We start from the raw sequence: 15,254 nt of genomic DNA on the forward strand, positions 1-15,254 counted from the left end.
CGCTGTAATTCAACAAGATGACGTAAGCCTACATTTCGCAATACAATAAGATTTCGATCTCTGCATTGATTGGTGCATTCTCCAGAACACTCGCCAACTGAAATTATCTGCTCAATGGTTGTAAAAAGACTGGCACGACAGCACCTGTCAGACAATACGACAAATAAACTTTGGCTTAGAACAGAAATCATATACAGTCTAATACTCATTCATATCTGCCAACCAAAGTCTACCGACTCAAAGCTCATCCGTATAACAACTGCTATTGCTGCTAAAGTCAGAGGCTCTCGGTACGAAAGTCAGATGCTTTCGGTACGAAATCTGCAAGTTCTGGACCTCAAAGCTGCTTAAAATTTTAATTATCTCATCTTTCAGTACAATGCATTCTTAAAATAAATAAGATTAAGCTAAGTGCTTTCTTTCATGGTGTAGTAATTTTAATAGACAGCTGTGTAGTCTCTTTCAAATGTAATCAAACGCTAACAACTGAGTCAAGTGATTAAAATACACAAAAAGGTTTAGGTTTCTTACTTGACATTTTATTCTGTAACTATTTTATATACATTTCATAAAATAATATCGTAAAAGTTTGATATAAATAGTATAATACATATTAGAATAAAATATAGTGTCCATAAAAGCGATCAGATACTTACTGTTCCATTAAATAGAACAATACTTCCTTTATTTCGTATATGGAACTAAAAAACTAAATATTTTATTCAGGTTTTCTTGGATTCCTCTTACCTTTTATAACGCGACTGAATGTACTAGGTTTTAATGTTATGCATCTTATATCACTAATCCTAAATTCCTCTTTACAGAGATATTTTGTTTTTTCATTTTATTTTCCAGTTTTGACAAATATGTTTGATAGAATTTAAATCTAGACACTGAGAAATATTTTGATTATTTCGATGCAGTTGAACATCAGTCAGATACTGTGTTCATTCTTACCAATCATTGTCTCGGTAGAATATGAGATTACCATTGTAGGTTAAGTTTTTGTGCTGATTATTTAAAATTTCGAAATATCATTGTGTTTATACTCAATCAGTTGCACTACCAATAAACTTTAGGTTATGATTTCAACAAATGCCTATATCATAACTCTCTTTTACCACCACCTTACCGTTAGAAGTAAGTTTTCCAGAATCTCGTTCCCCTTCGTATAGTAAATTGACCATTCCATCCGAAGATGTTAACTAACTTAAACAGCAGTGTCAACAAATTTATGTTATCATAGTTCTTATTTCTGATACAATCTCAGAAGGAAAGCTGAAATTTTCTTTCTTAAAGGATTTTTCCCTTGCTTCTTGCCCGTTGTATTCAACAAATAGGGTTCTTATTTTTAGAATAACAATTGAATTAAGGTCTTCTTTACAAGATTAAATAATTTTCTGCTACAAGTGTGGGATTACTGAGTTTTCTATTATAGTAATACTTATGACAATATTGGCTGTATCGCATAGAACAAATCTCAATGTCTTTCAACTCTTTATTTTGAATTCTGTGAAGCTTTGAATAATGTTTTACTATGCCATAATTTATACTTCATTACGAAAATTTTTAATTTCATATGCTTTTTAAAGCAGTTTTGATATAAAAATACATAAACAACATAAATTTTGAAAAATGCAAAGAGATAAATTTTAGACGTTGCCTATGAGTCCGATGTAAAATAATGTCACAAACCTACATTTGTTATTACAAAACATCAGTACATGTGTCTTACTTCCGGTTGCGTTTGAATACATTTTTAATGCAATTTTCTATGTTAAAAAATGCAGTGTTAATTATAAAGACCACAGTTTTATTTTTGCATGGATATTAAACGAAATAGAAAATTAGCTAAAGTGAACTTCAGTGACAAATCTTCTTATAGTTTTAGTTTATGCTTTTGAAATTTTTTAGAGTATTTTCGGGTTTTAACTCTTTGAAGGGCGTTGGTTACCTAAAGTAAACACCTTTTCTATTGAACGTCTTATTAACTCGTGTGAGTGGATTTCAAGTTTCTGAAGTTCTCTTGTAGCTCACTAGATGGCAATCAAGAAACATAAGCCAGCAGTTGATGCAGAAATTCGTCTTCAAGAAAATAAGCCATCGAAGACAACATCCGATGATGTGCACTCTGCAGCACTAGGAAAAAGCCTGTAAGAACAGTGTGGGGATGCAGTACATGCAAAGTTGCACTCTGCTTGAAAAAGTAAAACTGTTTCCATAAGTATTATAGAGACTGATTTGTGTAGGGATGTGTTCTGTGGTCACTGACACTAACCACCAGAAGTGGTCATTGGACAAAATATGTGTAATTGTTGCAAATAATTTCATGGTAACGCCTGATAAAGTAAATAAAACAAGAGTTTTACTGAAAACGTTAATTACCTTTTCCTGCCCCTCAAAAAGTTAAAAGTAATCGGATCACTTTTGTAGGACACTATATATCTGTTTTATCACATCAACGTTCAAGAAGATTGAAAATCCCTTGATATGAATGATTTCACAGCTCGATAATGTGAAAACTCTTAGTATGAAATAAACCTCTCGAATTTCCAAAACGATTGTTTAGGTTATTCCTCATTTCCAACGAATACAAACACTGCAATTCTGATACTTCAAAATAGGCGTTTCAACGTCACTTTCTCTTCCTTTAGCTTCGCTCGTATCTGTAGTAACGTCCGTTGCTGAATTGAGTCGAGGCTCTGGATTCGGTTTCGTCATGCTGCTATCTTAGTGCTCCCCTGTAATCTTAAATAAGACTATAGAAAAAATATTTCGGTGAGACAAAGAGGATGAGGATGCAAAAGTGGAAACAGGAAACGAAACTGTGTAACCATAAGATAGTTACTTCAAAGGAAAAGGTTAAAATGTAGTAGAGAGAGTATGTATGTTCTTCAGCTGTCATTCGGCATCTGGAACTTTATCTTCCACTTTGATGGCGCGAGTCCTGGACAGAACGAAAGGTCTCTTCACGAAACACACACAGCACGAGGGAAACTTGAAGGCATCTGTGTAAGTCTTCTTCTGGTTAGGATGCAGGGCCAGTAGCCTCTTATAAGCGTATTTTTGCTTACAGCGAGAGCTGACGCCTGAGGGCAAGGCACCATCCAAAAAAGAACAAGGTTTGCCTTCTTTCCTACAAGAAAAAATTAAAATTAATTATAATCAAACTCTGCAAAGCTGAAATGTAAGGGAGCAGAAAAATTTTGAAATAAAAAAATTTGAGCTAATGGACCTTCTAAAAATTGTGCTTAAAAATATTTACTAGTAAGTAGTTATAGTAAGTAGATACACATTGTGTATACAGAGTTCGCCAAAAACTATATGCACAGTTTAATATATGAAAGTGTCATTGTTTTGACAATAAACGGCATGTATGATTAAAAAAAATCATTACATGCAAGAGTGCGTGGATGTTTTATGTTTTGTGATTAACGGAGAATCCCCGCAGAGTTGTAGAATGAGTAGAAAGTTGAAAAGAATGTTAAGTGGTTTCTTTTCAGAAACTTGTTATATATTACTTATGTATATTATTAATTCTGAAGTTTAATGTAGATGAAATTCTCGGATGCCTTATTGATAATATGGCCCACCAGCGGCCGAGCGGTAAAGTCGCTGAACACTGGTAGTTTGGTCCGAGGTTCGAATCCCGAGAACGGGCTGGCTGCATGGGTGTTTTCGTGATTTTCCCCATGTGTAACGTGTATACGAGCCAGTTTCCCTTAGAAAGTCCTCCGCGAAGGCATCCCTCCCCTTAGGCAGATAGCTCTCGAGGCTTTGCCGTAATTAAATAACCTAACCTAACCTATTGATAATATGCTTATATCCGAACAAATTCAAGGTGAAAATTACTTTTCATCTTATTTATAAGCTTCATTTATTGTATTATTTACGTTTTTATCGAGCCTGGTACAAAACTTCGATGTAGTGTACAAAACTTCGTGGCCTTTCTAGTTGAACAGAAGGATGATAGCAAGGGGTATCAAAACTTCCTGTCAAAAGTAATCATTTCTTATACGACTGTAAACCGAATACGTGAAGCAATAAAGATGAATTAAAATGGTCAGCTCGTAGTTGTCAGTTGAAGCATTTAAGAGCATTTGAATGTAATATTTCAAACTTGAGAATGTTACTGAAGTGCAACGTAAAAATCAAGGTGCAAGTTTGCAGTACCACTACCAGCACAATTGACAATTGTACAGTTTTGTGATTAGCTTGATATTCATTTGTGATTAATTCCCACTGAGTTCAATCCCTTTTGTGATTAGCGCGTGAAACGACGAGACACACCTGTCACTGCAACGAATCTTGTTTTACCAGCTATGGTGTTGGGAAAGTTTACATGTCTGCCACAAAAATCTGCCACACCATGTGAAGAAAGCAGCTTAGCAGTATAGCTTATCTAGATGAGTCTGCAAGTATATTGTTGAGTTGCATTAAAGTTCTCAGCGCGTTCCCTTAATTTAACATTAATATCGTTAGACTTTGAATATAGGAAACAAAGGATGTCAAGCATCATAGAAGATGCTATACTGGACAGAACTACTAGGGAATTTGAAATGGCATATGCAGCAGCAATCTTCATGAGCACCTAGGCCCATGTTGTCGTGTAGCTGGCCACTAACATCTATCACTCTGAGTTAGATGTTAAAGATGACTTATATTTATCTCAAGACGCGTAAAAAAATTAATCCCATATATCATAAAGTTTTTGTTAGTTAAATTGTGTAGACATTTTTTGGAAGGCGGTAAAACTCGGAACTAGCTGCTTCTAGCAATGGTTATTGTTTTAAATAATTTTTAAATAATTTTAAATTTTAAGCCAAAGTCTTAAATTTAACTACAGTTTATCATTACTTCGGACTTTGATCGACCATTTTCAAATGTAACTGGCAAAAACTGGCCGAAATTAAAAATTACCTTCCATTCGCTTTTAATGAACTAAACTAATCTTTTTGGCGACTGAAGAGTATATTTGCATTATAGCAGCATAACTGTCAAAAACTGCATTTTATTATTAGTATCATCAGAAGTACGTAATTGGAAATACGTATAAAATTTTTCGTCAGCTGTTAAAATGAAATAAAATATTCGTTATTAGTGAATAATTATGAACTAAAATACCCATAAATAAATAAAACATGCATTAATTTCTTCTTGTTCTTCTTTTCTCTTTTTCCACGCCTTCCTTTTTTTTTGGGGGGGGGAGTATAAAAATAAACAGCAAATAATGAACGTTAGGATTTATTTTTTCACGATATAGGCATTCTTAGGGGAATGTTTCCAAAATTTTTGGAGCAATAAATCAGTTGATTTCCTTATCATGAATTTATCATATATGTGGAATGGCAAGTGCTGCAACTGTAAGCCCCAATACCAGTGACTGTCAACTCATAAGTTACCAGTAGTTTTTTAATATATTAAGACAGTCACGCATACAAAAATGTAAAAATACACAGCGGCACTTGTCAGGACTTGTGTTTCTCTTGATTTGCGTTGGAAACATGAATGATCCTGAATAGGAACAGGGAGCTTACTCAAGCTATGATCAAGAAGGTGTTAAGTAGACAACACAAGCAGGAAGGGTATACGAAACCCTTTATTTTCAGTCTTTTACAGGCACTTCCGAACTTCGGAATACAGAGACCAACCACTTGTGGTCTGAACGTAAGAATATAAAAATTACTAACTAAAATTCTAACTAAAAAGCTAACTTTGAATTAGTATACAAATGCCTAGCACTAAGATTGGCTTTTATTTAAAAAAGGTACGTATGTAATACGCCGAGCTGCTGAAACTACGATACGTCTGCAAATATCAAGAGGTCTAAACCTCTGGCCTTAAAGGCAACCAGCAACCGAGTGAAAACTCGTAAAGCTACAGTGGCAAGCGGCTTGCTTCCTAAAACTCCTTCTCTCTCTCGCTTGGCAAAAAGCCACAACTGAAGTACTTGGGCGTTAGCAAGACAATTTCCATAAATAAGTTAAAGCATTTAATTCTGGCCGGAAGTAGAAAATAAGAAGTGATAGTACAGTTTTAAAATAAAATAAACGTTAGTAAAACTTAGGATCCTTACATACTAACTAATAAAAAATCAGGTGTATTGCACTTAACTGAAATAAAGCTGCGGAACAATAGTAGTTAATAAATGGTCTCAATAAACTAATCAATTGACTGCTGGTTATATCGAAATTTTTCGTAGTTTTTTTCATATATTATGTGAATAAGAACTTGTTTCTATTAGCAAGTCTTTCGCGAAGATATCCTGCGTATAACTAGATAGCTGTTGAGTGCTCTGGCTTATTTTTTTAAGGAACTAACTAATCAATCTACTGTTACAATTTGCTGCATGAATGCTTTATACCAAGTGATGAAGCGTATGACTGTTGTATGGCATAATATTCATATTATATCATTCTACGTCATATGTAATTTCATTAAAATATGTTCATCACTTCTGGAGATAATCGAACTAATACAAAAAATCCTTCATTGAACATCAGTGTACCTTCCCTCCAATTTGTAGGCCCACCAGTGGCCTAACGGTAAAATCGCTGAGCACAGGTAGCTCAATCTGGGTTCAATCTAGGCGAACGGGCTGGCTGGATGGACAGTTTTCTTGGTTCTCCCCGTGTGTAACGTGTATTCCCTTAGATAGTCCTCCACGAAGGCATCCCTCCTCTTAGGCAGACAGCCTTCTAGTGATGTGCCATAATCAAATAAACGAAACCCTCCAATGTGTATCCTTAAGGCATTTTCCTCTTAAAATTGGAATCACAGCGCTGAACTTATAGACATAATGAGTTTTTTTAATGTTTGGGGGATTGAATTTTTCCAACCAACCCCAATAAAGTTGTAAAATGCTAATATATGGCAGTGGTTACATATACATCTCAACTTACTTCCATTAAAATTTGCTTCATTTATAGGTACAAATTTTAATATAATTTTAATTTGCTTCATTTAATGCACCCGGATACTTGGCTAATAGATTTAAACAGAAAGAAAGTTTTTTTAAATAATGCATATGTTATTAACCAAATTATCATAAACAAAAATGTCATTCTATACCTGCAATCGGTTTTGCATTTCTAACTAAACAGACACCATTTCAAGGGCATTTCAAAAAGTCAGAAAATTGTAATTAAGGATTCAAGAAAGTATCAAAACTTGACTCTAACGAAGACAAAAGTTCAATGAATGTAAAGGCAGACGTAAAGCATCTAAAGGAATGTACAAACAGTATTCAAAATAATAGGAATTATTTTAAGCAATTACATTATACTTTACATATATTAGCCCCTTTCAAGTATCGGTCCATTTTCTACGACATTTTGCCTAGTGCTGGAAATATAAAAAGTGTTGTGGAATTGTTGAGATGGAATATTATTCAAAGTAAGCAACATATTTTCTTGCTTTCATCGAGGAATTTTTTTTTTTTTTTTTTTTTTTTTTTTTTTTTGAGCAAAAAGAAGTTATGGTGAGAAGCACGAGGGAGATAAACTGTGTTTTTCTTCCCCAAAAAACTGTTGAACAGAAATCATTTCTTAATATTTTCCTCATTTCCACCCTTCAATAAAAGTGCAAGTAGTAGTAGTTTTCATTTGATATGTCGTTATTTTTTAATTTAGAAAAACCACTCGTGCACTTGGGATTTATTCAAAGCATATTCTTTGAAGAGTCACCAAAGCATAACAATGACCTCAGCTATTTTTATTTCCAACGGAACATAACAAAAATAAAATTTCGCACACAATCTTTGTTCATTGTGAACGCACCTAAAATAAAGGAGCAAAAGGACGCTGACAGCAGATTTTACATAACAACACCGAGGATGAGACGTTTTACTCAAACTGATTCAGCCTAAGTAGTAGATATTACAAGGTAATCACATGATCCGCAATTTGAAAACTGCGCCTTCGATGTCATTACAGTAATTTTTAAGTGCTCCTGTTTATGTAGAAGGCTAAACAGTGATAAAGTTTTTTTTTTAATCTCGATTTTTTTAATCAGTTCTAAAACTATAAAGAAGCATTTGTACTACTTGTTTTTCATGCCCCGCGATAAACGGGGCAATTTATGTAAAACGTGTGAAATCATATCGTCAAATTATGTAAACCGCTTTAAATCATAATAGTCTTTTTCCGTTTTTTATTCATGCAAAAAAAAATGGTACTTTCACTTTCGACTTCTATATTAATTAAAATTGACAATTTTTAACATACCGACGATTGAGAAAGATGGAGTATCATTTTCGAGGAAAAATATGCATTACCTCGCAATCTGATATGAGTTGTGATACTTCTTTGGCGAAATGAAGCAACTCCAATGATGGAACACAGCAATAACTTTTATTTAACACTCAAAAAAATAGCGACATACAAACAAGAAGAGAAAACATATTCTATAAACTTATTTAAAAAAAATAATTACATGCTTCGTGCGAGAAAATGCATGCAGCTCTCGAGCCTGCATTTCAATATTGCCAGTAATCTGTACATTATTTATTATTCATCTATTTCAAATGCACGAGAGATTAATAACGATATTAAAGCTGTTACAACCTCTACCCCAACGGAGAGACTTTTTCCGAAGGGAAAAGTTCTGTAAAATTTGACAGTTTAAAAGCTCGGCTTGCTCAAATGCTTAAAGAGAAAAGGTAATTTCTCTTATAAATTTCCAAATTTTCAGGCCGAAAATTTTAAGTTTTAAACAAATATTTTTACACCACATTTAAATAAGAAGAAAATGGACAGTGTTCAAATTAGTTTTCCTTTTTTTTCTTGACGGCGCCTAGATCTCTTCCATGGTTGACCAGTTCCTCGGCTATAATTCACAGCAAAGCCTTTTCTCAGTTTATCTGTGCCTTTCGGATAATATTCATTTGTCATTTGCTTTCGACAATTGTTTTCTTCGTCTATTAGTAGCGGCTTTGATATTAAATCAAAAGCCGAAAGATGATGATAACGCTGCATTGCAAAATGATTCTCAATATTAATTTCTTTATCGTTTTCCAGTTTTTCGTGAACATCTTCCACGTTTAATTCCGGTGATTTTACTTCTTCAAAGACATCTCTGGATGCTTTATTTTCTTCCTTCATCGGTTCCAAGATCTTCTCTTCAGCTATTTTTCCTTTCCTTTGAGATCTAGTAGAGACGGCATTAACCTGATAAGGATGACTATCAAGTTCCTTTCTTTGTTTATTCAACAGTGCAAAAGTTCGATTGCCTAATAAATACCTCCCTTTGTCGAGTTCATTTCTAATAATGGCAGCCTTAGTCATTACTCACCCAAGATCGCAATTTAGTTCGATCTCAGCCAATGGTAAACAGGTTGGATTCAAATCTAATGGCTGTTGCACCCACACATTTTCCCCTGTCAGCATTTCCGGCGTGATGTATTTGCGACAAACTATATCAATACTAGCACCTGAATCCCTTAATATAGGAATTTTATGACCATTTACGTAACCCATACTAGTATAAGGTAATAGAAATTTATCCTCTGGTTTTGCACTAATTCTGTTAAGATTAGCAGGAGATTCAGTACTATTCTTAAGTTTTGGACATTGGGGTCTTAAATGTTGATAGGACCCACACTGATAGCATTGTGGCGTTTTTCGTTTTTCATATTTATCATCTGGACGTGGACTTCTAGGTCTATGAAACCAGCTTTGCGAATTAAATCCTGATGACAATTTTTTTTCAATTTTATTTTTATTATCTGAACTCAATTTACCTTGAGTTAGTGCATTATATCTTTCTTTCTGCCGATCCACTACAGGCCTTTTTTCACAGTTTCCGCAAACATTTTCGTAGGCATCAAGTTTTTCAGCTAATTTTTTAGATGAAATCATCTCTACCCATTCATCAAGAAAATGATCTCGAATTTCAGGAGGAACTCGACGTTTAAGTTGGTCAAGCACCATCAAATCTAGCAACTGATCAAAAGTCTTAACTCCTAGACCAGTCACCCATTCTTTGCAATAATTTTCTATTTCATAATTGAAATCCACCCATGTGGATTCGGTATGTTTCATAAATTTCTGCCTAAACTTTTCCGGGCTTAGTTTAAACCGTCTTAACAATAAATTTTTCACGTGTTCATAGTCTTTAGCTTTATCGGAGGGTTCTCTAGCTATTAACTGGGTTACTTCGTAAGGAAGTAGTCCTAGTAAATGAGATACAAATTCTTCTTTATCAATTTTAGCCCATTCTGCTTGCCTTTCAAACAATAGCAAATATAGACTGATATCTCCTTTCTTATCATCAAATTTCTGCATAAGGTGACGTAGCTCCGTTTTCGGCCGGATCTGTCCGGTATTTTGAGACTTTGTCTCTGCTTCAAGTCTTAATCTCTCTAATTCATACTGTTCGTTCCTTCTCCGCTCTTCTGCTTCTTCCTGTCTCCTACGTTCTTCTCTTTCCCTTTCCTCCCTCTCTTTCCGTTCTTCTCTTTCCCTTTCCTCCCTCTCTTTCCGTTATTCTCTTTCCCTTTCCTCTTTCTCTTTCCGTTCTTCTCTTTCCTCTCTCTCTTTTTCTCTTTTCTCCCTCTCTTTCCGTTCTTCTATTATTGTGTCTAAGACTCCTTTGATGAATACTTCATCATAATCACTACTTTCAACAATTTTCTGTTTTAAATCGACTATTTTCATATCTGCAGTCACATGAACTCCCAGTTCAGCCGCGAGATTTTGCAAATCTTCCTTACGAGCTCTTCCCAAGTAGGACATTTTCTTATGTTTAAAAATAACGAACACTGTGTTCCTTATATTTCCTCAAAATAGCTCAATTCAATTACTTTAGTTAATTAATGCAGTCAGGAATCACGAAATTAAATGCACTTTGTTAAGTACGTATACCTCAAAAATGAAATATTTAAATTATATAAAGTTCATTCTCTGTACCACATTAATTGTGATTAAAATAAGAATAATAACATAGAGCAATATATATATCTACCGTCTGGACAACTAAAATGAATATTAAATATAATATCAAATACGGTAATAAAATAAGACAATTTATTATTAACAGGAAGTAATAATCTGGTATCACTAATATTGCGTTCAGTGATGAACGAATAACATAAAGCAATTCTATATAAACATTAAGTAATAATCTGGTATCACTAATATTATGTTCAGTGATGAACTAATAAAATAAAAATACGCACGATTATTCGATCTCAGTCAGTGCCTCCAAAATAATTAAGACTGTGATACTTCTTTGGCGAAATGAAGCAACTCCAATGATGGAACACAGCAATAACTTTTATTTAACACTCAAAAAAATGGCGACATACAAACAAGAAGAGAAAACATATTCTATAAACTTATTTAAAAAAAAAATAATTACATGCTTCGTGCGAGAAAATGCATGCAGCTCTCGAGCCTGCATTTCAATATTGCCAGAAATCTGTACATTACTAATTCAGAAGTCAAACAACAAAAATCAGCGTTATATTTACAAAATTTTCACAGGACTAGTTTCGATGGTTTTACCGAACCATCATCTTCAGCTGCAAAACCGCAAATGAACAAGATAGGAAATAATGATTAGATAAGATAAGAAAGCCTGGACAAGAATAAGCAAGTGGCGCCATCTGTTGGCGAAACCAGAACTAAAACATAATTTCTCTAAAAGCCGAAGGCAAATTTGGATTGGAATTAGGATCGTTAACTAGAACAGAAAGATTTTTATGAATGTGAAATGCCTCTAGAAAATCCAGTTCTCCAATGGAAGATGTTTTTTGAATAATTTTGGCAGCAGAAAAATTGAAAGTGTGATTTTCGGACCAACAATGTTGAGCAACAGAAGACTTCTGTGTTTCCTTTTTTCTAACATATGCCTCATGTTCTTTGACGCGAAATTTTAAGGCTCTCTTAGTTTGGCCAATGTAAATTAAACCACACTGGCAAGGAATCCTATAAATACCCCAGGAATTCATATCCGGAATGGGGTCCTTGAGTATAGAAGTTGGAATTTTATTGATGGGAGAATAAACAACCCGAAAGTTAAATTTCTGCAAAATATGTGCAACTTTATAGCTAATTGATGGAAAGAACGGAATGACAACAGAATTTTTATAATCTCCTAAAATAAGAGTGTGGCTTTTAGTGTGTTGAGATGAAAATTTTTTAACTGCTTGATTAATAATGTTGGGTGAAAAGCCCCTGTCAATAGCTATTGCTTTTAAATAATTTAGTTCTTCATCAAGGGCTAGTTTGGAGGAGCAAACTTGAAGAGCACGGAAAACATAGGAATAAAATGAAGCTAACTTTTGTTTAGTCGGATGACATGATTTAAAGTGTCGTGGAAGGCAAACCGATGAAGGTTTACGGTAAGTTGTAGTACTGAAGTTGCATGTGTTACGTGTGACCAGAATGTCGGGAAACGGAAGAGAATTGCAAATCTCAAGTTCAAAAGTGAACTGAATAGCAGGATCAATAGAATTCATTGTTGAAAGAACTTTATTTAAATCATCTTTATTACCTTCAAACAGGGTAAAAGTATCCTCTACGTAGCGGAACCATGCCGGGAAGTTTAAAGTTTCAAACAATTTTGATCAAACAATAAAATTCCAACTTCTATACTCAAGGACCCCATTCCGGATATGAATTCCTGGGGTATTTATAGGATTCCTTGCCAGTGTTGTTTAATTTACATTGGCCAAACTAAGAGAGCCTTAAAATTTCGCGTCAAAGAACATGAGGCATATGTTAGAAAAAAGGAAACACAGAAGTCTTCTGTTGCTCAACATTGTTGGTCCGAAAATCACACTTTCAATTTTTCTGCTGCCAAAATTATTCAAAAAACATCTTCCATTGGAGAACTGGATTTTCTAGAGGCATTTCACATTCATAAAAATCTTTCTGTTCTAGTTAACGATCCTAATTCCAATCCAAATTTGCCTTCGGCTTTTAGAGAAATTATGTTTTAGTTCTGGTTTCGCCAACAGATGGCGCCACTTGCTTATTCTTGTCCAGGCTTCCTTATCTTATCTAATCATTATTTCCTATCTTGTTCATTTGCGGTTTTGCAGCTGAAGATGATGGTTCGGTAAAACCATCGAAACTAGTCCTGTGAAAATTTTGTAAATATAACGCTGATTTTTGTTGTTTGACTTCTGAATTAGTATTTATTCGGCGTGTTATTGTGTCTTAATCTGGACATTATTTATTATTCATCTATTTCAAATGCACGAAAGATTAATAACGATATTAAAGCTGTTACAGAGTAAATGCCCACGAAATGAAATTATAGTATGTGGAGGTGAAACGTTTTACACAAAAAAGATCATTCGATCCGACAACTGATTCCAGAATACCGTTCCTATAGTTCGATCGTCTGAAGCGCAACCCTGGTTGGCATTCTGCCAAAACACATCGACTTGTCCAGAAGAGGTGGTATTACTTGCTGCGACGTGAAAGCTCTTCTCTTCTTCGGAAAGAGCTATGCTGGAGGGAAAGAACGTCTCCATCCTTCCACCCTATTTTGAGAATAATTCGGTCCGTATAGCACATGCGTGTTTGCGCTCATGGTCGCGGATGAGGCGGTCGAACTATAACAGCGCTGCGTTTCTTGTAGTGTTGGGCAGAGGAACTAACGTCGCTTAAGTGGCGCGATAAACATCTTAACATCTGCCAAAATATCATGATTGACTGGAACAATTCTATACGAGAGGTTTGTTCACTAAATTTATTTCGACAACCTGAAGGGCAAATAAATAGGTGGGCCCTCGAAAAATAGTTGAAATTGATGACAACTTGTTTGTGCGGCGTAAAAGCAACTCTGGCAGGGTACTTCCACAATAATGGATATTCGGCGGGTTATGCCGTGAAAGTAGCGAGCAGGTTTCAAATCGGGAAGCAAGCACACTCATATCAGCAATTGTAGACCACGTAGTGGAAGGATCGACAATATACAGGTTTTCAAGATTGCTGGCGAGCCTATAAAACAGACGAGCTTGAAAAGGCCGGTTGCAGTCATTTAACTGTGAATCACAAATTTAATTTTGTTGATCCAACAATGAATGCTCACACCAAAAATGTGTAAAGATTATGGGACTCTGTTAAATGGCGAAACAAAAAGCAAAGGGGCCTCGACATAGTCTAGAGCAGGGCTTCTTAAACTTTTCTCAATCGCGACCCCTTTTTATCCCTGAGGCTTTTTCGCGACCCCAGGACCCAGGACCAGGATATTTACGAAAAGCATTGTGCAAATCCGACATATGCGGGAGTGAAACCGTCAATTTTTTCACTTGTACTTACTTTAATATACTATTGCAATTATGCTAATTACCTAAACATAGTATATCACTTTAATATACTATGCTTAGGTAATTAGCTTTAATTTCTAATTTCTAATTTTAAAATTTTAAATAAGTAACAGACGAAATGATAGCATCACGTGCAAATCAAGTAAAATGAACGTTTTTATTATAAAAAGAATGCGTCGAAACGTTTTCGCTTTTTTTGCCTGTATTGTCTTATCTTTATCTATTTTCAGATATAGTATGTGAAAATATTTGGTAATTATAAAATTATAGAAATATCAAAACTGCTAAAATTTTTGGCGAGCCCCTGCTGCAGGTCCCGCCATTCCATGGGGTTCGCGACTCATAGTTTAAGAAACTCTGATCTAGAATCATACCTTTCGGAATTCATGTGGCGGAAATCCTGTGGGAAAGGAAGACTTTTGATGTCGTAATAAAAAGCAGTTGCAGAGATACGGCAGCCACAAACTATAAGCGAGTAGTTTAAACCTGGCGATAATCTTGACTCTGCGTTGATAATGGAGGCCGTGGAAAATCAAATAGTACCGAAAAATTTTGTATGTATTGTTACTCAAATTAGAGTTACACTGCAATTTTTGGCAATTTTATCATCGTGAGTGAAAAAATTAATTAAATTATAGTTCTAATGATCAGTAGCCGCTTTTATCACCCGAACTTATTACACGCCCTGTAAAATAAGTTCATGTGCCATTGATTAGGTGCTATACCACTTAAAAATTTTATCGTAAAATTACCTGATTAGGGGAAAAGCATTTATTCTCCAGGGAATGCCAATGGGAGTATATAATCCTTTGGTAAGGAAATGAAATTTTATGTGTGTGTTTGTGATATAATTATGCTAATGTGTTTGTGAACTTATCCCCCCCCACTCCAAACGCCGTCTTAAAGTTTGGAGGAGGAATAGATTTACATAAAGCATCTTAGATCTTACTAGGCAGTGTGCTTAGCATGGTAG

General features: G+C 34.8%; 1 protein-coding gene across 1 annotated transcript in view; it reads right to left on the reverse strand.

Annotated features, from left to right (window-relative positions):
• Positions 1-517: 517 nt before the first annotated feature.
• LOC118185081 (protein spaetzle 5-like) overlaps positions 518-15,254 on the reverse strand; it is a 60,062-nt gene continuing 45,325 nt past the window's right edge. The window contains exon 4 of the mRNA XM_035354875.2: positions 518-3,136. Within this exon, the coding sequence (XP_035210766.1) occupies positions 2,902-3,136 (235 nt within the window). The 3' untranslated portion in view covers positions 518-2,901. The remainder of the gene's footprint in view (positions 3,137-15,254) is intronic.

The sequence above is a fragment of the Stegodyphus dumicola genome, chromosome 2, assembly GCF_044657685.1.
Source record: "Stegodyphus dumicola isolate Sdum_Otavi_A_Nest chromosome 2, ASM4465768v1".
Classification (NCBI taxonomy): domain Eukaryota; kingdom Metazoa; phylum Arthropoda; class Arachnida; order Araneae; family Eresidae; genus Stegodyphus; species Stegodyphus dumicola.